At 41.3% G+C, this 24966-nt stretch overlaps 1 protein-coding gene across 3 annotated transcripts in view; it reads right to left on the reverse strand.

Annotated features, from left to right (window-relative positions):
* Positions 1–24966, reverse strand: part of NME7 (NME/NM23 family member 7) — a 67397-nt gene that overhangs the window by 10934 nt on the left and 31497 nt on the right. For all 3 annotated transcript variants that reach the window (XM_081908527.1, XM_081908526.1, XM_081908528.1), the window contains 4 exons: positions 24790–24854; positions 19631–19699; positions 17748–17849; positions 6191–6298 (listed from right to left, as the gene is read on the reverse strand). In XM_081908527.1, the coding sequence (XP_081764653.1) occupies positions 6191–6298; positions 17748–17849; positions 19631–19699; positions 24790–24854 (344 nt within the window). The remainder of the gene's footprint in view (positions 1–6190; positions 6299–17747; positions 17850–19630; positions 19700–24789; positions 24855–24966) is intronic.

Consider the following 24966-nt stretch of genomic DNA (forward strand, 5'->3'; position numbering starts at 1 on the left):
CACTGGCACTCAGTTCCCTGAGATCACATTCCAGTTTATTATATCAAATATTGGACAAACAGGATGTGTCAAGGTGGCCACAGATCTTAGCTCTCTCTTTTTAAACTTAAGTCAGTCAAATGTTGCCCCTGGAGAAGGTAATGGTGTTATTTTGTTTAATTTCCAGAAACAACTGTACTGAAAAGGAAATGGTACCTTTTTCTGTACAATTGTCCCCCAAATGGAAAAGGAAGGGACGCTGTTTCCCAACCCAGGGGCATTTGAGGTTTCTATTGACAGTGTTGTACATCAGTTCAATTGGCAGCTTTTTTTTTTACTGGCTTAATTAGGTTAAAAAGAACAAATGAACAATTGCCTAGGCTGCCTCATAGTAAGAATCCCAACTGGCCTCTACCACCTGAAGTGAATGGCGATCCCACCCTATTCTTGTTGAAATTCATTTGATTGGAGGGGGCTGGAATTGAGGTAATTGAATTGAATTGGTATAATTAATGGAAGGGAAATTGATTTTGGAACCAAGTCTGGCTCATATGGAAGGAAATTAACCAGTTAAGAACTCAAATGTGTGGTTTGGGATGAGGTTCTAATTTAATAATTGATTTGGATGGGCAATTAATTGGCTTGCCTTTTGTGAAATGTAAATTGTAGTAATGATTTTTAAAATGTGCATATATACATAGACATTAACATATTTAAATTGCTAATTTATTCTGTTTATTTTATGTAAACTGCTTAAGAGTTTGTTTGTTTTTACAATTAAGTGGTGCACAAATCCCATTAAATAAATGTAAGTAAACACAGGCAACTCTCAATTTACACACATCTGATTGAGGGGTGATTGTGCTTGGAAGTGACCCTAAGACATCACTAAAAGGGTGGATTGGGGGCAGGGCAGAGCACCTTATATGGGGAGAATGAAATTGTGCTCATGTACTGCTTGTGGACTAACCATGGGCCTTTGGTTGGTCCCTGGGAGAAGAGGATGCTTGGATGGGCCTTTGGTTTGATCCAGCAGGGATTCTTACAGCTGCTATTCAGAGGGCAAAACATACAGGCAACATACAACTGCAACAGAACTTCTCAAAACTGCAGGAGATTCATGACCAGCTCTCTCCTATTGCTGTATCAAGTTTGGCCCAGAGACTGCCCTCAGGATATTGAAATGTGATATAGTTTACACAGAACCGCTCCTCCTTATTGTCTTTCCAAACTGAAGTGGGGACAGGAAGAGAGATTATGGTGGGAAAAGAACATCAAAGGGTTTTTAATTACATTTCTGGGTCATGTCACTCTAATGCACACGACAAGAACATTCAGTTGAGAGTGTTCCTTTCCTGCTTGCTCTGAAGAGTTGCACCACAGCAAGTCTCTTACTGCTGCACCACTTATGACAGAGTACTTTAGCATCTAATGTTAACCCAATCAACATTGCTGCTGCACAACAGCTATTTATCTGGATATGTATCCTTCTCTATTCCAACTACACTGGGCAGCTAAGAGCAGTTTAGTTGTATACATGGGTCTAGTATTATTATTTGTGTTCATATATCCAGTAACTTTTGACTGAAAAAAATAAATAAATCCAGAGTGGTTCACAAATAAAAGTACGACACACAGCACAGCAACAACAAATAATATAAGATTAGGCATTAACATGACAAAAAGGTATTATAAACTCAAAATAGCAGCAAGGTAACAGAGGTTCAACAACTCAAAGTGCGGCAAGAACCTATTTAAGCAATATAATGAAGACCCAAAAGCCTAGGTCAATAGGTGCCACTGGTACTGACGTTCTGATAACATCTGATGCACCTCCAGAGGCAGAGAATTCCACAGGTACTTAAGCTCAAGCTGTTTAGGGCCTTCTTTGTCAACATCAACATCTTAAATTGGGTTTGGAAATATTTATTTATTATTATTATTATTATTTATATTATTTATATTATTTATATTAATATTATTATATACCCCACCCATCTGGCTAGGTTTCCCCAACCACTCAGGGCAGCTTCCAGCACAGATTAAAACATAATAAAATGTCAACCAGTACAGTTCATGCAGAACAAGTACAATAATCTTCCAAGTTAGCATGCTGTTCAGGGCAGCATTCTGCACCAGATGCAGTCTCTGAACAGTCTTCAAGGATAGCCCCACTTAGAATAAATCTAGACAGGAGTTTTCCAGTTCATTTATCACTGTGGCAAAGTTATCCCCCTTCAGGAATGGCTAGAGCTGGAAATGGACACTCCTAACCCAGTTGCATAAACCAGACTTCGATCTTTGTCTGCTTTCTTCCCACAGTCTTTCACACACAGGGCGTTAAGTCTTTCATTATCACTTTAGATATGTCTAATAGGAAGACTACTAGATTGTGATAATGTCGAAATGTGCTTTCCACATAAAGTATCGGGATTGTTGGGCAAATACCCATACTCACAAGAGTGTGGGAGATATTTTTGGAGGCCACCAAGCCAGCAGCAACAGAATGCCTCAGAACAGAGTCTCTTATTGCCCTTAATTTTGTCAGTGAGATGTTTTGCTTACCAATTCCCCACCTGCTAAAATACCTATTTTTTTGCAGTTCTTCACAACCCAGTTCATAAGTAGTGTCAACATTTTGAATAGAGGAATGAAAACATTGCACGGATCCACCATCTCTTAACGAGTTAACTTCACTATTTTCAGTTTGCCCATATTATGTTGCAACATATTTTTAAGTATACTTAATACGTTCACAATATGCAGATGAAGGGCTAAAACAAGGCTGCAATCTCAAGCATATTTACTGAGAAGCAAGCCCAACTGAAAGTAGGGCTTGTTTCTGATTATACCTGCTTGTGATCAGGCTGTCAGAGATAAAAACTATAGAGATGTTAGTTCCAGTGGTATAATTAAGGTTTACTCCCTCCTCATCAAAGAGTATAGAAATTGCTAATATAAAAATGTGTTCTAAGCTTCCAAAAATTACCACTAAAATTTGTTTATATACCTGGCTTTTATATATACTGGTGCCATCAACTCCTCTACAGTTAATGGTATGTAGTGTGGGTTTTTAAATCAATTTCATTAACAACCAATATTAATATTGTCTGACTTTTAAAAATAAGTAAAACGGTAGCCTTATATCATACTGGGGCAGAGAGGAGAAGGAGATTGGGATTTGCAGCTTTCTATGTAAATTCCTTAGGCAACCCAGTTTTGCTGGAGTAGAAGTACAGTGGTACCTTGGTTCTCAAACTTAATCCATTCCGGAAGACCTTTCTAAATACAAAGCGTTCCAAAACCAAGGCGCGCTTTCCCGTAGAAAGTAATGCAAAATGGATTAATCCATTCCAGACTTTTTAAAACAATCCCTAAAACAGCAAATTCACATGAATTTTCCTATCTAATGGGACCATTGATCCATAAAATGAAAGCAATAAACAATGTACTGCAGTCACACAATCAATCAATCAATCAATCAATCAATCAGTGGCAGAACTGGGTTCCACACAGTCACAAAAACAAAACAAAAAGAGCTGTAAAAACAAAAACACAAAATAAATAGCAAAAACAGACAGACCTCAGCATAACACTCAAAATGGAAGTGTAGCACTCTAATCGGAAGCGTAACACTTAAAACGGAGCACGCTCAGCTTCCAAAAAAAGTTCGCAAACCGGAACACTTACTTCCAGGGTTGCAGTGTTTGGGTTCCAGGCTGTTTGAGTACCAAGGCGTTTGAGAACCAAGGTACCACTGTACTAAGAACATTATGGATGAAGCCAAAAGCCACAATCAAATGGCTTTGATAAAACTGGCCACCACTAACCACTTTGTAACCTGAGGCCACAGAAGAAGAACACTAGATGTGCATCTGAGTGCAGGGGTTTCAAATCACTGACTGCAAGTGCCAGGGAATCGGAAGGCAGCGTTCAGTGCGCCATTGCATTATTAATGTGACACTGATAAGACATCCATTGCAACTGCTGAATAAGGTCCAATTGCCAGGCGAGAAGTAACCAGTACATAAAGTGCTTTGTTGGCATTAAAGCTGCATCAATGGGGGACTGAATTACAGAATGGCAACAGAGTATTGTGCCTATGTTATTCAAAAGAAATGCAAAGCAAGGGCTCACGCTATTTGCATGTGGCAAAGCACTATCACCCCCACATTGCATTAATTAAATCATTCAATTTTTTTATCACCCTTCATCCAATGATCACAGGGCGGTTAAAAATATAAAAACACAAAATGCATATCATAATAACAAACAAAAACATGTGTTATTCTGTATGACTGTTGCCCTTTCCTCACCAACTTGTTCTAAAAGGCAAACGCAACATCCAAACTTCAGATAAATGCTGATATATTACAATTACACTGAAAAGAAGTCACATTCTGGCACAGAATATGCTCTTTGCAGCAGAGCAGGCCAATGGTTTACAAGCCACAAAGGTGTAATTGTTAATACTCTGTCTTTGACCCATATTGATTTACTGCATATTGATAGCATCCGTATGTCAGGGACTGGGCAGAGGAATGGTGGAGACCACCTCCCCAGCCTGACCCTTCCAGAGAAGAGGAAGACAGTTCAGAATTTCAACAGGGGTTTGAGGTAAGTCACAGCTCAGAGGAAGATGAGGGGAAAAGTTGGGAAATAATGGGAGAGGAGGAGAAGGCAGAGCCAGAGCAGCAGATGGCTGACAGGTTATCACTAGAAAGCAATCCAGACCCACCATGTCCCAGAACCTGGCAAGCCTTAAAAGTAGGAGAGCAAAGAGCTTGAAGACAGACAGCACTAAGCGGCACCCATAGAGGGGGTGATGCTGAAGACAAATGAGGAAGTGGGGGAGAAGGGGGGTGGAGATTCACTCGGGACAACGCCCTTATCCAAGAGGCTGTGTTCCAAGCCTCTCTCTGTAAATATAGAATAAAAAGCAGATGGTAAGAACTTTTCCTTGTCTGTACGTTCCTGGCAACCGGCTGCGGGAGTTGCTTACAGCCGCCTGACACCGTATGATCTAGAATCACCCCTGCTGCTGAAAGAATAGTCAAAAGAGCCATGAAGGTTGACATTATCCAAGGCAAAGGCTTATGGTAGCACATCAAACTGCTTAGAGATCTTTATTACAGTAAGCATTATAAAAGTTTTATAAATCAATTGTGTTTGTGCTTCAGATGAACTATTCAAATAACTCAGTTGCTACATGCACAGCCAAACATGCATCAAGGGTGAGTGGGGGATTTTACTATACACAAAAATATGTAAAATCAGTCCTAATGAGTTCACCCTAGAGTAATTTACTTTAATAAAGTAATAAAAATCCAGTTTGTATATAAACGTTTACTCATTTATTATAGTGATTTATGGACCACCCTTCAATCTAATTCCCATGAAGGCTACAAAATGTAAGCCTTTAAAAACTTTTGCTGGAGAGTATTTTCAGCTTCTGCTATTACAGGCAGCAACCGATTAACGCACATCCAAATGATGAACAATCACTCCCAGTCACAAAAAGGGCAGAATGGGGGCGTAACTGGGGCGGGGCATGCTTATATGCATTCCACCAAGGTGCATGGGGGCTGGGAATGGAAATCCCATGCAAAATGTTCGCCGACTGTATTCAGAATTAATTCTCCATTTGCCTCAGTTGTTTATTGTCTAGTAATATAGTAAAAACTGTACAAGTAACTGCACATGATGCCAACTTCAACTAAAATTCCATTAAAATTATTGCCACCATTCATTATTATTATGTATTCCTTTATACCCCACATTTCCCCCTGACGGGACCCATGCAAAAAACATACCAAAAAATCATTAAGAAACAATTGAACATTGACAGAATTAGAACTACACACATATATAAAATCTATTCAAACCATACAAATAATCACAATAAAAACAGCACAGCACCAGCCCTTCATTAAAAGCAGTAGGTTCCTAAAAGCCTATTGGAACAAGAAAGTATTCACCTGCCGGTGGAAGGACAAGTAGTGAGCCATTCTAGCTTCTCTAGGAAGGGAGTTCTAAAGTCTAGGAGCAGCCACTGAGAAGGCCCTCTCCCACATCTCCACCAAACGTGAAAGGCTTATAATTTTTTTAAATAGTAATTTTACTTCTGCTTAGCATCTCATTGTAAAGCTCAAAACAGCTTCGCAGACTCCTTTAACATCCTATAATATAAAGATGCATCACTGAGCCTTACCTCCAAAAGACCATCCTCTGGAAGATCTGTGCAGTGAACAGCGTTTTGGATCTTGTTTTTACCAAAGATAGCACGGAGCGTGCCAGGACGCAGAAAACGAGCTATTTCCTTTGCAACATAAAAATATTAACAGGTGAAGAAAGTGGCTTGTTATGTGAAGCTACAGAAATATATTCATAGAAGCATTTTATATAATAAAGAACTCTTTATGCACTATAGTATAGTATTTACCAAAAGTAAAAGGGCTCAATCCTGACTTCACATATACAAAGAACTGTAAAATGATGAGGAAAAAAGTATTGTAGCAACAGGCCAGAGAGAATTAAAGTACCACTTGGGCCTTGCATTTAAGAATTCACCTGGTCACCACAGGCAAGCAAATAAGAGTGGTCTCTCTGGGTTGTCTTGAACTTGGTGTTTCCGCTAGGTCAAGGATTTCCAGAATTTCCTGTCCCTCTCTTCTCCTTGTGCATCCCCACCTATACCACACCCCAAATCTGTTTCTGGGGGTTGGGGAAGCCAGAGTGCATGCCAGGAGAGGAGAGGGAGGGGAAGTTCCATTGCACAGCCAGAAGTCCTTTCACTAACTGAAGTACTTCTGTTGGCTATTGCCCTCTGCCATTCTACTTGGTTTCTATATGTTGGCCATGGGCAAAGAATCACCATGTTGTCTATGATGAACATATGGAAACCAAACAGGCTGGCAAACAAGGGATGGATACTTCCATCAATCTGCTCGACAGAAAAAAAAAATTTGTTTACTAGCCCAGTACCTAAATGAACTTCAATTTCATTTTAGGTAAGAATGCTTCCCAAGATGGTGAGCAACAGTCTAGAATTCATAAGTGTAACCTTTTAGGCACCTAGAGCAGCAGGAACCTGGATTTTTTTTCTAGTTGAGATTCCACCCGCATTTACAGCTTGAATATTTTTCTGATTTCCTCAAGTTTTTACATGCAATGGGAGGCAAGCCAACACTGTGCCACATACCAAAGGGATACTTAAACCACTGTACAAGACCAACATTGAATCCCCGGGCACCTTCAAATCTAACACTTTTATTGTAATACATCAAACTGGTTGTCTTTAAGGTGCCATAGAACGCTGGTTGTTTGTGTCGTATTTCTTATCAAAAACTAATATTCTGAAATTCATCACAGGTGCTTCTGCCATAGAACATTGCTATAATTTTAGATGGGCTAAAATGATAAGTTTTACTTCAAGCTAGTTCAACGTTATGCAAGAGAGGAGGATTTTCATCTCATGTTAAATATATAAAGTTAAAACTGATTCCTAATTCTTTAACTTCTGATCTCTATTTTCTCTGTCATAAAAGATATCTACAATGTTGTCAAAGGTTTGCTTCAGATCTTACTGTTGAGACCTATAACTCTTTATGTGTAGCACATTTCATTTTATTTTTCAATTTTGGGATAGAATAGACAGCTTTTGTGAGATCAAAATTGTGTGGACATTCACCAGTTGGAGATCATATTCTGAAATGAATAATGTAACAATGCTTTTTAGCGAATCCGATTTGGCTATGTGACAGCATTGTGAAAGAACAAATGGAGCCAATTCAGGGTGCGGAAAATGTTTCCTTGTTGTAACAACCATTGAAAAATTGTTGGAACCTTTTGGTCTGCCAAAAATGATTGCAAGAAGTACTCCTCAATTTCACTCAGTCCTATGTGTCCGTTGTCATGTCATACACACTGCAGAACTATAAACCCTCCTACTAGCTTGCCAGTCTGAATGCTGAAATTCAAAAGTAAGCTCCAATTAGTAAGCCATGTGAAAACTGGGACATCTACATATCAACATTATCCATACATCTCATGCAGGCTGAAACATGTGGGGGAGATGCTGCTCTGGATAATAAAAGTGGTTTTTTTAATAAAGTCTATAGAGCAGTTTTGCTAACAAAACAGACTGCTGCAGTGCAGAGGTTTTCCACCTTGCCATCAAAAAAGCACCTGTTAATATGTGCAAGTTTCTAAGCAGCATGTAAAGGAGGGTTCAAGTTATAAATTAAACTGCTCGCTTCTGGCATCAGCTGACAAAAGTGCAGCTGCAAGTCTGTACAAATTTATTGGAGAAGTGGAAGCTCCACTAAAAAAGAAAGGCAGAAACCAGTAATTGAACTGTAATTTTTCCTGATGGAGAGCAACTCAAGACTGAGGTGACAAATGAGCCAAGGTCTGTCTCTTCGTTAAAGGCAACTGATTTAAATGGCAGCAACCCATCCTTTTCAGAATATAATTTCCCATTCAATAACAAGTATAAGATTCCAGACCAGCTTTAGGATCAGGCAATGCACAAGACTACATGGTGCAATTAACTTTGGGGTCCATTTTGTAGAGGTTGTATTGTTTCAAAATCAAAATACAATCATACATATAGAGAAGGTACACAGAAATATTACAGGGTCCCTGCTCATGGGGTGAGTACCTGTCAAATTCCTCTCTATTAGTGGGTGAGGCTTCATTTTTTAACGCTGCAAGAGAAACTACTGTGACTACTCCCAATTCTAGTCTAAAACTTCTGGAAGACACCAGGTTGGGCAAAGCTGCAGCAGAGAAAGTCTATCAGCATGAGACACCAAATGAAAAGTCCAGCGGGAAGAACACTTGTTCACAGTAAATCCCTTAGAAATGTTAAGAACTGTTTGTTCTTCGCTGTCTGTAAATTCTCTTGTAGCTATCTGACCTACATTTCAGGGATGATTTGAGAACAAGTAGGACAAAGATGAGGCGGACATTTAGTACATTGATGCATGTACACACGCCAATAAAACATATTTGAATTTGAATGAAATATATTGTGTATATATTCATAATTCAATATAACATTTTAATTAGAAAAACAAACTCCAGGGACAGTAAAACATTGCCTTTATTAGGACCAGTCAACATTTGCAACATTCCAGCAAGCTGAATGGGAGCAATTTTACTAGATCAACACTGTCCTTAACTGCAGCCTGACAACCTGTAGTAAGTTAGCAAATGAAAATATTCTTGGCATGAAAGTAAGTGACAGGGAAAGCTTTGCCTTCTAAATTTCAGTGCATCTGACCACTGGCAGGGGAGCAGAACCAATAAAAATGGTGGCTAATGTGCTCAGATTTACCTCCTCCTCAGCAAACATTTGAGAGAGATTATGAGATGGTTGAGAAGGCCAGCTCCCTGCACTAGTGGTGCTGCCGCTTAGCAAGACTGGGGTGGTGTATTAGAGCAACAACAACACTGGGGAAGCCCTGCAGGATACTTGATATCACCAGCCCAGAACTCCTCCTCCTGTGATAGAGCGCCAAACAGGCAAGCAAATAAAAACGGGTTTCGCAGAAAAGGGCAGAACACAGACTATTGAAAGAGAGGAAGCAGATTCTCATAGACTGGGTTGACTACCGGTAAATCAACCAATTCTGTGACAGCAGGCTTCCAGCACAAGTTCTTGTTGACATGCAGCATTTATAGTCCTTACATACTTAACATGGTATTTTACAAAAATGGCTTTGAGTGACAACGTGTCAGCATTCAAACTGGCCAAGCCAGTTTTTCCGAAGCATAGGGAGGAATCAGTCTATGAAAAGTATCTCATTTAGTTTCACACTGCTGGCTTTGGATTTCCTGCATTTGGCGAGCTGGGCGGGGGGCACGGAAGGGTGAGGATGACAACAAAGACCCTTTGCTCGTGTAGGTTGACCAAATCCCTCGTGATCACCCTCACCCTCCATTGGCAGCAATGACTCGTGCAGTTAGTCCTTGCCGTGTGATTCTGGGCTTTCAAGCAATGTGGTATTGAAAGAAGCCACAGGGAAGATAGAGCCCTTTGCAATGAGGCCCGCAATGTTTGTATTGCAAACTTCACAAATACACCTAAAAGGGTCACCATCTCTTGCGTGAAGCTGCCCAGACATCAACCTCTTGACCCACTTCCATCTAAAGCCAGGTAGATGGTAACATCTCAAATTCTTTGGACCCAAGGTACCAGGGCCAATGCAGCCTTTAGGCAAGATGTGGCAGCTGCCTCTGGCGGTGGAATCCCCTGTAGGTGCCCCGCCTGCCCTACTGCCAGCAGAGAGGTGTCACCAGCTTTGGCACCAATTTCTGTTGAGATCTCACCTGAAATCCCACAAGATCTTGCAGAACAGGAGAGATCTCACCTGAAATCAGCACCGATACTGGTGCCACTTCTTTGCCAATGGCGGAGGTTTCAGGGCAGGTGGTGGCGGCAGCAGGACACACTACTGCTGCAAGAGATGATATCTACTGCTAAGCTGCCAATATCCCATTACTGGGCAAGGCAGTCAGGACACTGGTGGTGCTGAAACTCCTAGCACACTTGGAGGTAATTTATTATCTGGGCCTATTTCAATTTGGATTCAGCAAACTGCCCTGCTTGTTCTGATTGCTGACTTCTATCAGAAGAGAGACAAGGGAAATGCAACTCTATTGATTTTTCTTGCTCTCTCGGCAGCTTTTGACATAATTGACCATGGTATCTTACTGGGTCAGTGCTATAATTTGGGAATTGGGGGCATGGTGTTACAGTGATTCTGCTTCTGCCCACAGGTCTGGTTTCAGGCAGTCACACTGGGGAAATTCTGCTTGGCTTCACAGCATGCTGACGACACTCAGCTCTATTTCTTGTTGTCATAAGAGTCAGGTGACGCTGTGCAGGTGCCGCATCAGTCCTTGGGGGCAGTATTAAGCTGGATGAAGCCAAAAACAAACCCCTGAGGATGAATCCTGACAACATGCGACACATTATGGGTAAGTGGTTCTCAAGTTTGAGAAAAAATATAGCCTGTTCTATGTGGGGCTGCACTACACATGAAGGAGAAGGCATGTGGCTGGGGAGTCTTTCTAGATCCAGCATTATCACTGGAGGCTTATGTCAGGCATGGCCAAACTTGGCCCTCCAGGAGTTTTGGGACTACAGTTCCCATCATCCCTGACCACTGGTCCTGTTAGCTAGGGATGATGGGAGTTGTAGTCCCAAAACATCTGGAGGGCCGAGTTTGGCCATGCCTGGCTTATGTGGACCTAGCGGCGTAAAGTTCATTTCCCCACTTTTGACTGGTTCACCAGCTGCACCCCTTTCTTAGCAGGGATAGCTTTTCCAGAGCAATCTATTCTCTGGTTATCTCTCAACCAGATTATCTGTAATATGTTGTATGCACAGCTGCTGGACTGCCAGAATACTGACTGGTAGAGTCAGATGTAATCATGTTACACCAATTTTGAAGGAGTGTCATTGACTGCTTATTTGCTTCTGTGAGAAATTGGTGAAGGGATGTTTGCCTATTAAAGTCCTAAATGGCTTCATCAAGTCCCAGTACCTGGACTGCCTCTCCCTATATCCTCTCCTCAAAGTTTAAAGATCTTCACAAGTAGCTCTTCTCTGTATTCATCAACATCTGAGGCCCTTCTTCATGTGCCTCCTTCATGAGAGGTCCAGAGGGTGGCAACATGAGAATGGGACTCTTCTGCAGTTGCTCCCCATTTTGTGGGATGCTGTCCCCAGGGAGGCTCACATGGTGCCTTCATCTTTAGGTGTCAGGCAAAAACTTTTCCTTCAACCAGCCCTTTGGCTAATTAATATTCTACGTTCTCTTAAATTTGTTGGGGGTGGGGGTGGTTATGGGTTTGCTTTGTTTTTGCTCTTGTTTTTATTACGTATTTTGTATTTTTATGCTCTGAACCGGCCCTGAGATCTTCAGATGAAGACCAGTACATAAATTAAATAAATAAAATAAAATAAAATAAAATAAATATTCCATTGCTAGGTAGGATGCATTATTACAACAACTCCCATTCGTCTCCGCAAACATGGCCAGTGGTCAGGCACGATGGACGCTGAAGTCCAACAACACCTGGAGAGCACCACATTGACTATCCCCATACAGATGGAAAAGTGGGTTTAAAAATACATTTAATAAATAAATGTTATTTGAATAAATATTGTATACCCTTGTTTTAGCTCTTTTATTTCTTAGCTGCACTGACAAAATTTACTAGAGGCTGCCAAATACTGGAAGTCTTTATAAATCAATAAATAAAGCACTATTTGAGATTTTTGTTAAAGGCTTGAATGGCTAATTCCACTCTAATGTCAGTTAATGATTTACCTACATGCTATTTATCCATTTGTAAGGGGGAAGAGATGCCTGCCACTTTATATTAGCAGGAACAAGCAAAGCAACACACATACCTCATAAGCATCAGGCGAACGACAACCAACAACAGGCACCTGCCTCATTAATCACAGGTCTTATCAAATTAGCCAATCTACAACAGCTTGCTGCATTTTGAATTTTGCAAGTATCTACTGAATCCACGAGGGCAAAGGCTGGTCCTCTCATTGGGCAGAGTAAGGCAATGGTCTCATGCAGCAGATGTTGGCAGTCGGCAGCAGCACTGCTGTTGCCCAGAGCCCCTCAATCATTCCTCTCTGTGGGAGGAAAGAACTCTACATGCCACATGGCATGCCCTGGACCCCCTAAACTAGCTTGCTGCCCCAGGTTCACAAGATGATATCATCACTGCTGAAGTTAAGATTCAGCTCCTAGTTCAGCAGGAATGGAAGGTGGGGATACCATCTTGTCCTTTGCCTCCAGTAGCAAAATGTATTGGACCACCACTGGTGTAGATGCACTCATCAATTGTATGCACCTTCACAAAACAAACTACTGTAATGCCTGGCTAGAATTGCAATCCTAAACCCACTTGCTAAATCCCACCCAACTTAGATGGATTGACTTTTGAGTAAAACATTTTATTTTAAGCAATTCTCGACTACCCTTCATCTAATGGATTCCAGCAATAAGATTAACAAGCACACAACATGATTAAGCAGAGGCTATAAATACATAAATAATGGTATTTGGAGAAGGGCCTTAATTAAAGAACTTGATGCATAGGAAGGCTGGTATGGGAGGAAACACTCCTTCAGGCATTTGGATCCCAAAGCCACTTAGGGCTTTAATAAGTTCAGCACCTGTATAAAATTGTTCTGCATGCAAGGAGAAGCTTTTATCTAAACAACCTTGCATAGTTTTGAAATTCTGGGGGCTTTTTGAGTAGTGGATAAAGCTCTACACTCCTGCCAGTCATCACAGTCTAAAATAAAATCATATTCCAAGATGGAGTTCATAACTTTTGAGCTGACTAGACCAGGCATCAGCAAACTTTTTCAGCAGGGGGGCAGTCCACTGTCCCTCAGACCTTGTTGGGGGCCGGACTATATTTTGAAAAAAATAATAATGAACAAATTCCTATTCTCCACAAATAACCCAGAGATGCATTTTAAAAGGACACATTCTACTCATGTAAAAACACGCTGAGTCCTGGCTGGATTTAGAAGGTGATTGGGCCGAATCCGGCCCCTGGGCCTTAGTTTACCTACCCATGGACTAGACTAAGGCTGCATACATACCATATATTTAAAGCATACACACACAAAAAAAAAGAATAATGGGAATTATAGTTTACACCTCACTGAGCAACAGCACCCTTAACAAACTACATTTCCCAGGATTCTTTAGCGGAGGATAGATATGTTTTAACTGTGTGGTATGTACACAGCAAAGCAAAGAAGCATAGAAATGAATATTCAAAATGTGGCACTGCAGCACTACACATTAAATGTTAGGCATTGTGATTGGCTACAGCTCCCTGTGGGTTGTATTCTTTGGCTTGCTCTGCATCAGGTGAGAAATGGCCCTGAGTGCGGTAGCAAGAGAAGCTGTGCCCTCCTAACCCAGAGCTGGGATTTTAAAATAGCCCAGAATTATTGTCAACACCCTTCTCAGTGCCATGCTGGTTCACTGGGAATTATCCCTGCACATCTGAAATGAAGCGACACAAAACAGTTATATTTAGTATTGTTTGCATCTTTCTTTTTAAAAAATAATAATAATCTCAAATTTGGTTAGTCAGGGATGTTTGTGATACTGCAAAGAAATAAACTGATCAAAATTCTGGTCAGGTTGTCTTGCAGTAGAAAGGAGAAGCAAGCTGAACAGACCAGTGAGCAAACCCTAAATTATTAATCCACCGAACAGTCATTTAGTCGCCCACATTTCACATTCAGGGTTGTTGGTTTTTGCTTTTAAAAAGGCTTTGTTTAATGAATGGTTTATAAGACAATGAGAAAGGAACCACAGAGTCAAAAGCTCACACTGCAGCTGCTCTGGCTGTCAGCTATTGCAAATGGTGGCAGCGGCTGTTTTTTCAAAACAGGAATGTTTCCTCTAGCACAGAATATATTGCATATGCACACAATACAGCTCTAGCAACATAAATTCAGAATTTTTTGATTGATTATTATTTTTTGGCTAATAAAGGAATGCCGATGTTCACCTGATTCTCCATTGACAGACCTAGCCTCTATTGATAGATCCTGATATATCTTAAGCATTCCCAGATTTCTGCAGAGAGGGTTGGTATGATCAAATTATCCGGCTGATAACTTCAGACTACCACATCAGACACAGCCATTATTCAAAAAAATTCTTTCTGATGGGTGTGTTGCATTTTTTTCATGGAGAGGCTGTAGTTTTACACAGGAATATGAAGTTGTAGTTAGCGAGCAGGGACGTGACCCCCCGCCCCCAAATGGGAGAACTGCTTCATAGAGTCATTATTAAAGTTCAGGATGGAGTTAAAAACCAAATACTGAATGCTTTTCAAGAATGTTTTGAGAGTTCATAGTAATTTGAAGCTATTGTTTTCAACTCACACATACAAATGATGTTTGGATTAAAGCCAAGTAGAAACTTTTAAAAATATGGTATGGTGTGGAAGGTTTCTTACATGGGGATTGGGGACCCAACTTTACACACATAGAAATGGTCGCCTTTAGAATAATGCCAATCACACATTGGGGGCATGGCCAGCATCCATGATGTCCTGGAGGGACAGAGGTAGGCCTGCACATCCTCACAAGCCCTTTTACCCATTTCAGAAGCAAACACCTTAAAATGCCAAGTTTCTAGCAGACTGACAATAACTAGTGTATGCAATATAGAATTTATTTATCTTTAATAAGGAAAAGGAACACTGATTATATTTGACCCTAAATAACATTTGAAAAAATCCAACCATGTCCTTTCCGCTAGAGACAGCCACAGACAGCATGACATACTAATTGCAGCTTCTTATTGATCTGTTTTCTAACTCCAGTCGATAACGGTCTGTCATTGACGGAGAATCCATTTTCCCTTCTGTTTGCATTGCTTAGTGCAATGTGAAGAGCAGCCTAATTATTTGTAATCATAAACTCATCTGCCTTCAAATATGCTAAGTTGTTTTACCGTCGCAGTAAGTAATTCATTGTTTCTCAGGTGTGGAATTCCAAAAGAGAGTCATCAGAAGACGACAATGTGCTTGCGCCAATGTGAATGTATCTAGATCCTTCCTCCTGGACATACATTCACAGAAGTTACTCCCATTGAGTTCAATGGGGCTTCCTTCCACATAAGTAGGAAGCGCAGCCTTACATGGGAGTAACCTCTTTTAAACACAGAGGGACTCCCTTCAAAATCAATGTGCATAGGAGTGCACTACTAGAATCATGACTGTTTAAGCAGTCAAATTGTACCGTCTGATTTTTGCTAGCATTTAAAATATTTAATAGCCAGATTAAATATTTAAAATATTTAATCTGGCAGCAGCTACCAGTGTCATAGGAAACAGAGGAAGCTGCTTTATAGCAAGTCAGACAATTGGCCCATCTTGCTCAACACTGTCTACACTAACTGGTAGCAGCGCTTCAGGGTTTTGGCAGGAATGTTTGCCAGCCCTACCTAGAGATGCTGGGGACTGAACCTGGGACCTTCTGCATGCAAGGCAGATGCTCTGCCATAGGTCTATGGCCTGACCGATTCCATCTGTGCCATTTTACAGATAGTTAAGTTTATTAAATGTCTGTATCACTTTCACCCCTTTTTGACAACAACACTAGCCCAGTAGAACAGTAGTTCAGTATGAGCTGCAGTGTTGCCAACATGGCTTAGTAGCAAGAGGCAAATATCCTAAAATATGGTTGTTCACACTGCTTTCTGAGTAACAAGCACTGAATTGGCATAGATTAGAGTAGCTTAAATCGTACTCCAGTGATGTACTTTCATATCTAATGCAAAGAAGGCTTAGCAATGGTCATAACTGCATAAATAATAATGACAGCAACAAAAATGACACATGTTAAGGTGTAGCTCTCCTTTCTGCTTGTAAACCATGACTCTAAGTGATCATTATATTAGCAGGCAAGCTGAATAGAACATTTTTCAAATGTAGGCTTCTAAAGTTGTTATCTGTTACTATACTGCCATACAGAAGGGGTGGGGGAGAAATCTGGTTTACATTTTAATAGAACCTACCTAATTCATACCTCTCAGACCAATTTGGAAACCAAAGCACAGCTATCTTTAAAAAACCAGAATATGTGAACAACTATATATAAATATATTCGTTAAAATTAAATTAAAAATGCACTTTATTAGGGGAAACTGCTTGAGGTAATGTGTATAAGTAGGATAAATACTGATGAATTTCCATGAGGACATTTTTTTAAAAAAGTAATGTGGCAAATTGGAGACTAGAGAAATGAGAAACTCAAAGAAAGTGAAATTAACAGATTTGTCCATTCCTTTTAAAACTGAGCAGCAAATCAGATGCAACACAAGAGATCTACAATTGAATCTACCCAATTTTTGAACTTTAAAGAAGCTATGGGGAGGGGGGTTCAGTTTTGATTGGAGAAGCCGCACTAAGGTAGAGAGTGTTTAACGCTTCCCTCCCCCATTTGCCCCATCTATTTTCCACTGCAGCTGCTATAATACCCACTTTTCCCAAGGTGGGGTGTGAGGTGTGTCAGGGAACTGCCATCGGCGCAGAGGCGAGAGATAGAGGGGGAATTGTGTTACAGGGAGCCTCCGAAAATCTTGCAAAGCAGTTCCTCTTCCGGCGAGAAGGAAACCCCCACCTCCAGTGGAGAAGAGGTGCAAGAGCCAGAGGATGCTAGAAAGAGCCTTAACACCGCAACTGAGCAAGCTGGAGAGGAGGGAAGCACACGCCTGCCTTCGCCCATCATGCACAGCAGCTTGAGGCCCAGGGAGGGGTGGAAAAGGCTGGGGGTGACTAAACTTTTATGTTGGGGGAAGTACAAGAACAGACCACTCCCGGATTCTGCTAGCGATTGAGCCAGACATGAACTTATGACACTCTGCGCTGTAAATAGTTTGCACCAAAATAAAGCCTGGAAAAGACAGGTCGGAGTCCTGCCTGGTTACTCTCGAGCAACCACAACAGCATCTGACAGGGTGTTAGGCATCTGCATCATGCAGGTATATTTTCCCCTGTAGGACTAATAGCAGCTTTGGAAGGAATTTTAGATTTCCTGGGAGATTTTCTAAATTCCAATAAAAAAAGAAAGCCAACTGCCTCTAGGCTCCTTTAAAGTAAAAACCAAAAACTTTGATGGAAACAATCTCAAACCTCATGCATCATTTTTGCTTTGGCCCCAATACAAAGTTCTCAAGTAAGTTACTTACGGGATCCGAAGGCCCGCAGAAGTCTCGGAATACTTTTTCAGGATCTACTTGCCTAATCTCTAGAGCAACACAAGGGCCTGAGCAAAGTTCCACAACCATCTCCTGCAACAGGAAAAAGGAACAGATTGTTAAATGGTTTTTATACCTTTTACTCTGCACTGTATATCAATTTGCATCATTTCTTGTTGTAAGAAAATCTAAGCCAGCCCAGACCACTCTCTGCATGTTGTTTTCAAAGGCAGTTCTATCCATTCTAACAGAAATGTTCCTAATGAAATGTGTCAGTTCTCTCATGATTTTTATATATTCTGGGGCTAGTCTGCATTCTTCAACTTCACTGACATAGTGACTCTCATCAGACCACCACTGTTGCCACCTCTGTGTTCAATCAATGAAAAAGCGAAAAAACACAGATCCTAATACAGATCCTTGAAGGACTCCATCTTTTGCACCCTTCCATTGCTTGAAGTGTCCATTTATTCCTTCTCTTTGCATCCTGTTCTTTAACCAATTACTGATCCATAAGAGAACTTATTCCATACCATAACATCACCTCTTTGGAATATACTGTATATTTTATTTCTTTGATTAAGCTTCATTCTCTCTTGTGTTCAATTTTAAGCTGTTGGACATATCAGCTTTATTTCTATTGTGTTATTTGGTTGCTTTAGTTGTATGGCTTGATTGATACTTATCATGGATTTACTTATTGACACTAAGGTTTATTTGGAATTGTTGTTGTTTAGTCGTGTTCGACTCTTCGTGACCCCATGGACCAGAGAACGCCAGGCACCTCTGTCCTCCACTGCCTCCCGCAGTTTGGTCAAACTCATGCTGGTAACCTCGAAAACACTATCCAACCATCTCACCCTCTGTCGCCCCCTTCTCCTTGTGCCCTCCATCTTTCCCAACATCAGGGTCTTCTCCAGGAAGTCTTCTCTTCTCATGAGGTGGCCAAAGTACTGGAACCTCAGCTTCACAATCTGTCCTTCCAGTGAGCACTCGGGGTTGATTTCCTTCAGTATGGAGAGGTTTGATCTTCTTGCAGTCCATGGGACTCTCAAGAGTCTCCTCCAGCACCATAATTCAAAAGCATCAATTCTTCAGCGATCAGCCTTCTTTATGGTCCAGCTCTCACTTCCATACATCACTACTGGGAAAACCATAGCTTTAACTATACGAACCTTTGTTGGCAAGGTGATGTCTCTCCTTCTCAAGATGCTGTCTAGGCCTGTCATTGCCCTTCTCCCAAGAAGCAGGCGTATTTGGAATTGCTAGTACTTTAATTTTAAATTGTTGTATTGATATGTTCATCTGACATGTAGTGAACCAGCTTGGATACAACCTTGTGGAAATGCAGTATATAAATGAATGAATGAATGAATGAAACATCATGCTGTGGTTTTCCAAGCCTCCTTTCCACAGCTGCTGCTGGCAGGGACAAAGGAAGTCACAATACATATATCATTTCTCAGTGTGAGGTAAGTGATCTTAAAAAATACAGACACTATCCATTTGGTTATATTGCAACCAAACCTCTTAGTATCAATAATTTTTGCTAGAAGAAACCTACTCAACTCAGCCACTGCATCAATATCAAATACAACTTTTGCCATGTTTCACTATCCATTAAAATATTTGAAAAAGACAAGTTTTATGTTGAGCCAAACTAAAATCATCACTTGCGCAGTCTGTCTTGCCAATTCAAAAACATTACTAGGTTGAAATCTTTGTGGCTGAGGTGAAGAGCAGCACTGAAAAGTGACTTTATAATCCCTCAAAGCTTGTGCCATGCCCTTGACAATAAGCCTTCAGGACGGTCCATTAAGATTCTATCCAAAATGGGCCCTGAAACAAAGAGAGACTTTATAGCGCTTACTTACAGCATATTCAGCGACAACACCTTTGTAAATTGAGTAGAATTCCTCTGCATTTGCACGGTCCATATAGAACTGTATGTAAGAAAGAACAGAAAGGAAAAGTATTTATTCTGTGTACAGTGGGAACAAGTGTATACATCTCGAAGCATTATTGGTGCCCCTTTTCTTTTCATACACAACCTGAGGAGACTTTAACTTATTTCTCAATTAATCCCTCACAGAGTATTATGTGGAAAAGCTGATAAAAATTAAAAAGACACCAGAGATCAAGATCCCATTTATGATTCATTCTCTCCCCCCCCTGTTTTCCACATGTATGTCTCATCGTATCAAACAAATCACAAAATACCCATATTTGTTTTATTTTTTATTGCTACTCTTTTGTGTACCATTTAGATTGTACAAAACTCAACAAAGCACATTTTTAAAAAATATTCCATTCGCTGTTGCTACAAGTTCAACTCTGTTAAATGGAGGGGAAGGAGGAATATACAGCATATTCATGCTGGGGTCAGAGAGCCACATGACAAGGAGAATCTAAATACAGCAGTACCTTGGTTCTTGAATCTAATCTGTTCCAGGAGTCCCATAACGGTTTGAAAACCAAGGCATAGCTTCCAATTGGCTGCAGGAGCTTCCTGCACTCAATCGGAAACTGTGGAAGCCGTGTCGGATGTTCAGCTTACAAATAACGTTCGCAAACCAGAACACGCACTTCTGAGTTTGCAACGTTTGGGAGCCGATTTGTTCGACAACCCAGGTACCACTTTACATTAGAAAGGTAAGCATTACAGTGCTCATTATGCAAGCACTAGCTGGCTTGGAAACAGGTTACTTGAAGGAACACTTTTCCCTGTAGGAGCCTGCTTGAGTGCCAAGATCTTGCAGGGAAGCCCTTTTCTCAGTCCTGCCATTTTCTAGAGTGCATTTGGCAGGGGCACAAGCGAAGGTCTTTTCAGTGTCTGCGCCCCAGCTCTGGGGCTCCCTCCCTCCCACAGTTCAATTGCCACCTTGTCTGTTGACCCTCCAGTGCCAAGTAAATACCTTTTCATTTTGACAAACCTTTGGCCTGCCAGGGCAACTTGTTTATTGCAATGCTCAAGGTGTTTAATTGCCGACTGTTTTTATACTTGGATTCTTATTGTTCTGACTTTTATCTGCTCTTTTGTATTTGTGTTGGTTATATAACCTTTAGCACCTCTACTGTATTTTTATCTTGTCGCTGTTAGAAGCCATGAGCAACATGGCAGGATACAAATTGAAGTAATAAATAATAATAAATAATAGACAGTTGTCTAAATAATGACATACATATGTGTGTGTGTGTGTGTGTGTGTGTGTGTGTGTGTGTGTGTGTTTGTGTGGTGCTGTGGGTTAAACCCCAGAGCCTAGGGCTTGCCATTCAGAGAGTTGGCGGTTCAAAACCCTGCGACGGGGTGAGCTCCTGTTGCTCGTTCCCTGCTCCTGCCCACCTAGCAGTTCGAAAGCACGTCAAAGTGCAAGTAGATAGATAGGTACCATTCCGGCGGGAAGGTAAATGGCGTTTCTGTGCGCTGCTCTGGTTCGCCAGAAGTGGCTTAGTCATGCTGGCCACATGACCCGGAAGCTGTACGCTGGCTCCCTTGGCCAGTAAAGCAAGATGAGCACCGCAACCCCAGAGTTGTCCGCAACTGGACCTAATGATCAGGGGTCCCTTCACCTTTACATATATATATATATATATATATATGTATATGCATGTTTTTATATATATATATATATATATATATATATATATATATATATATATGCTTTCGTAGATTTTCACGGGTACAGGAATGCAGGTTTTGGTGTCCTCGGGTGTCTTCCCGTGTAAAAGTTGGGGTGTCTAGGCGACGTTTCGACGAGGTCTCACTCGTCATCTTCAGGCTGGTGCTTTCGGCTTCTTGTTACTGGAACAGAGCAGGATCTCAGTGTTTGAGTTCCTATAAATACTGTTGAGGGGGTGTGGTGTATAGCCTCCAATGTTCTGGGCAGAGAGGAAGTTCCCAGGCTAGTGTGCCTTTTCTTCTTTTGTTCCTTAATTACTTGAGGGATATCTTGAGTGATTTCTTGAGTGATATCCTGAGTACCACTTAGGTGGGTCATTAGGTGTGGATTAGTTGCTAAAGTCTTTGTGTCTTGACCTCTTGAACTTTGTGAAGAGTTTTTCTGAGAAGATGGCTGTACTGCACTTAGTTGTGCTCTGGCTTGGCTTCGTGTATAGGGGCGAGCTGTGGTTTTGTGGCCTGTGTCAGCCAGATCTGTGTAGGGATTGCAGGGGGGTGCAGCATCCGGAGGTGCCACCATGGTTTGGCTACTGGATGGTGTCTGTAATTTATCTGTGGAGAGGGTCTGGGTTTGGGTCTGGTGTGGTTGATTGGTGATGGCGTTCTGTGTGCCTCTGGATCTGGTGTCAGTTTTTGTGGGGAGGGCTAATTTCCAGATGTCTGGCAAGCGGGATGTGTCGTCACGCTTGTTCATGTTGTGAGGGTGTTTCTCTATCTCGATGGCTTCCATGATTATTCTCTTGTGGTGATGTTCCATGTTAAAGAGCAATTTGGAATCTGCAAAATTAATTTCGTGTCCATTATGGATGAAGTTCCAGTTCATAGAAACAATAAAGAAGCAAAACCTACATCCTAATGACCTACTTGTGAGCTTCGATGTTGTATCTCTCTTCACACAAGTGCCCATTAATGAAGCCTTGACAGCCATTCAAAACAAATACAATCCCCCCGAATACATCTTGGACCTGACCAACCACTGCCTAACCAACACGTACTTCATCCATAATGGACAAAGATACAAACAGATAGAAGGAGCACCTATGGGATCACCCCTCTCACCGGTCATCGCAAACCTGTACATGGAACACTTTGAAACCAATGCTTTAGACAAGTCAGAACACAAACCCAAACTTTGGCTCAGATATGTTGACGACACCTTTGTAATTTGGCCACACGGGAAGGAAAAACTGGATAGCTTCCTCACACATCTCAACAGCCTACACCCCAAAATACAATTCACTATGGAAATAGAAGCCAACAACCAACTTCCCTTCCTTGACGTCCTAATCTACAAAAAACCTGATGGCTCCCTAGGACACACTATCTACCGGAAAAAAACACACACCAACCGCTACTTACATGCACAATCACACCACCACCCTGCACAAATAAACTCCGTAGCCAAGACTCTCATCTCCAGAACCAAACGCCTGGCTGACAAAGACCACTTGACAACTGAGTTACAGAATCTCTCAAATGTGTTAATTGCCAATGGATACCAGCAAAACAGGGTTACGAAGCTAATCCAAAAAGAAACACCCCCCAAAAACCAAGACACAGAAGAAAACAATGGCATGGCCCTCCTTCCTTATATCAAGGGCACTACAGATAAAATTAGCAAAATCCTCCATAAACACAATATCAAAACAGCCTTTTGCACCAACCAAAAAATAGCCAATATCCTCAGAAACCCCAAGGATAAAATCCAGTTGGAAAACCAAGGGGTCTATGAAATACCCTGCAAAGTCTGCCCAGCCACGTACATTGGACAAACAAACAGACGAATAAATGCACGTATCGCAGAACACAAGAATGCCGTCAAAAAAGAAGAAAAAACTTCCTCTCTTTTCCAACACATGAAAGAAACAGGACACGAAATTAATTTTGCAGATTCCAAATTGCTCTTTAACATGGAACATCACCACAAGAGAATAATCATGGAAGCCATCGAGATAGAGAAACACCCTCACAACATGAACAAGCGTGACGACACATCCCGCTTGCCAGACATCTGGAAATTAGCCCTCCCCACAAAAACTGACACCAGATCCAGAGGCACACAGAACGCCATCACCAATCAACCACACCAGACCCAAACCCAGACCCTCTCCACAGATAAATTACAGACACCATCCAGTAGCCAAACCATGGTGGCACCTCCGGATGCTGCACCCCCCTGCAATCCCTACACAGATCTGGCTGACACAGGCCACAAAACCACAGCTCGCCCCTATACACGAAGCCAAGCCAGAGCACAACTAAGTGCAGTACAGCCATCTTCTCAGAAAAACTCTTCACAAAGTTCAAGAGGTCAAGACACAAAGACTTTAGCAACTAATCCACACCTAATGACCCACCTAAGTGGTACTCAGGATATCACTCAAGAAATCACTCAAGATATCCCTCAAGTAATTAAGGAACAAAAGAAGAAAAGGCACACTAGCCTGGGAACTTCCTCTCTGCCCAGAACATTGGAGGCTATACACCACACCCCCTCAACAGTATTTATAGGAACTCAAACACTGAGATCCTGCTCTGTTCCAGTAACAAGAAGCCGAAAGCACCAGCCTGAAGATGACGAGTGAGACCTCGTCGAAACGTCGCCTAGACACCCCAACTTTTACACGGGAAGACACCCAAGGACACCAAAACCTGCATTCCTGTACCCGTGAAAATCTACGAAAGCATATATATATATATATATATATATATAGTAAAACATGCATATACACCTACTACATAAGTCAGTTCTGACAAGCTGGCTAGCATTATTTTGGTTTTAAAGACTAAGTAACCTTGATAAGTCAAAGTCAGCCAAAAGGAACTGAGCTTATATTGAAATGCAGCATAATAAGGTGTTGCTTACACACCTGTTGAGATGGAAGGAAGAAAAATACAGAGACAGCAAGAATGAAAATTGTGCATAAATGAGAAAGAAGGCAACAGCTCTCACTGTTCCTCTGTGAGCAAAACCAGGCAGACACTGCTCAATATAGACTATTTGCAGTTTGTTCCTGTCCATTTCTATCAACCAATTTCAATGGGGATTTACTCCCAAATATAGCTTTCTCCTCCCCTGGTAATGATTTTGGGAGGGTATAGTAGGGTTGAAAAGGCTATTTTTTATTTTCTGTATTCTGCAAGAGAGCAGACTGGGAACCTGACACCCTTTAAAAATAGGCAGGTGTAAGAGGCAGCTGATATGTATGGGGTTGCTGCCTGAAGGAAAGGCTTTGCCCAGGTGAAATGCATTAAAAAATTAGTGTAGGAGAGGGTGCAACAGGTGGCAAAGGTTGTTTTTCCCTCATCTCATCAGAGAAAAGGTCTGATCAAATACCAAGGAGAAAGAGTTACCATCTGCAAGGCTGAAATATCAAATCCTCCATCAAGTATTGCTTTTATTATCTTCCCAGTCAGACCTGTGAAGAAAAAAGTTTGGGTTTTTTAACTGGCTACAGAAATTCGTCTCAAATGGTGGGGTCCTGGGACTATTTTGCTATAGTACATTAAACATTTACCATATTTTTCGCT

This window comes from Podarcis melisellensis, assembly GCF_964234715.1.
Source record: "Podarcis melisellensis genome assembly, chromosome: 4".
NCBI lineage: Eukaryota > Metazoa > Chordata > Lepidosauria > Squamata > Lacertidae > Podarcis > Podarcis melisellensis.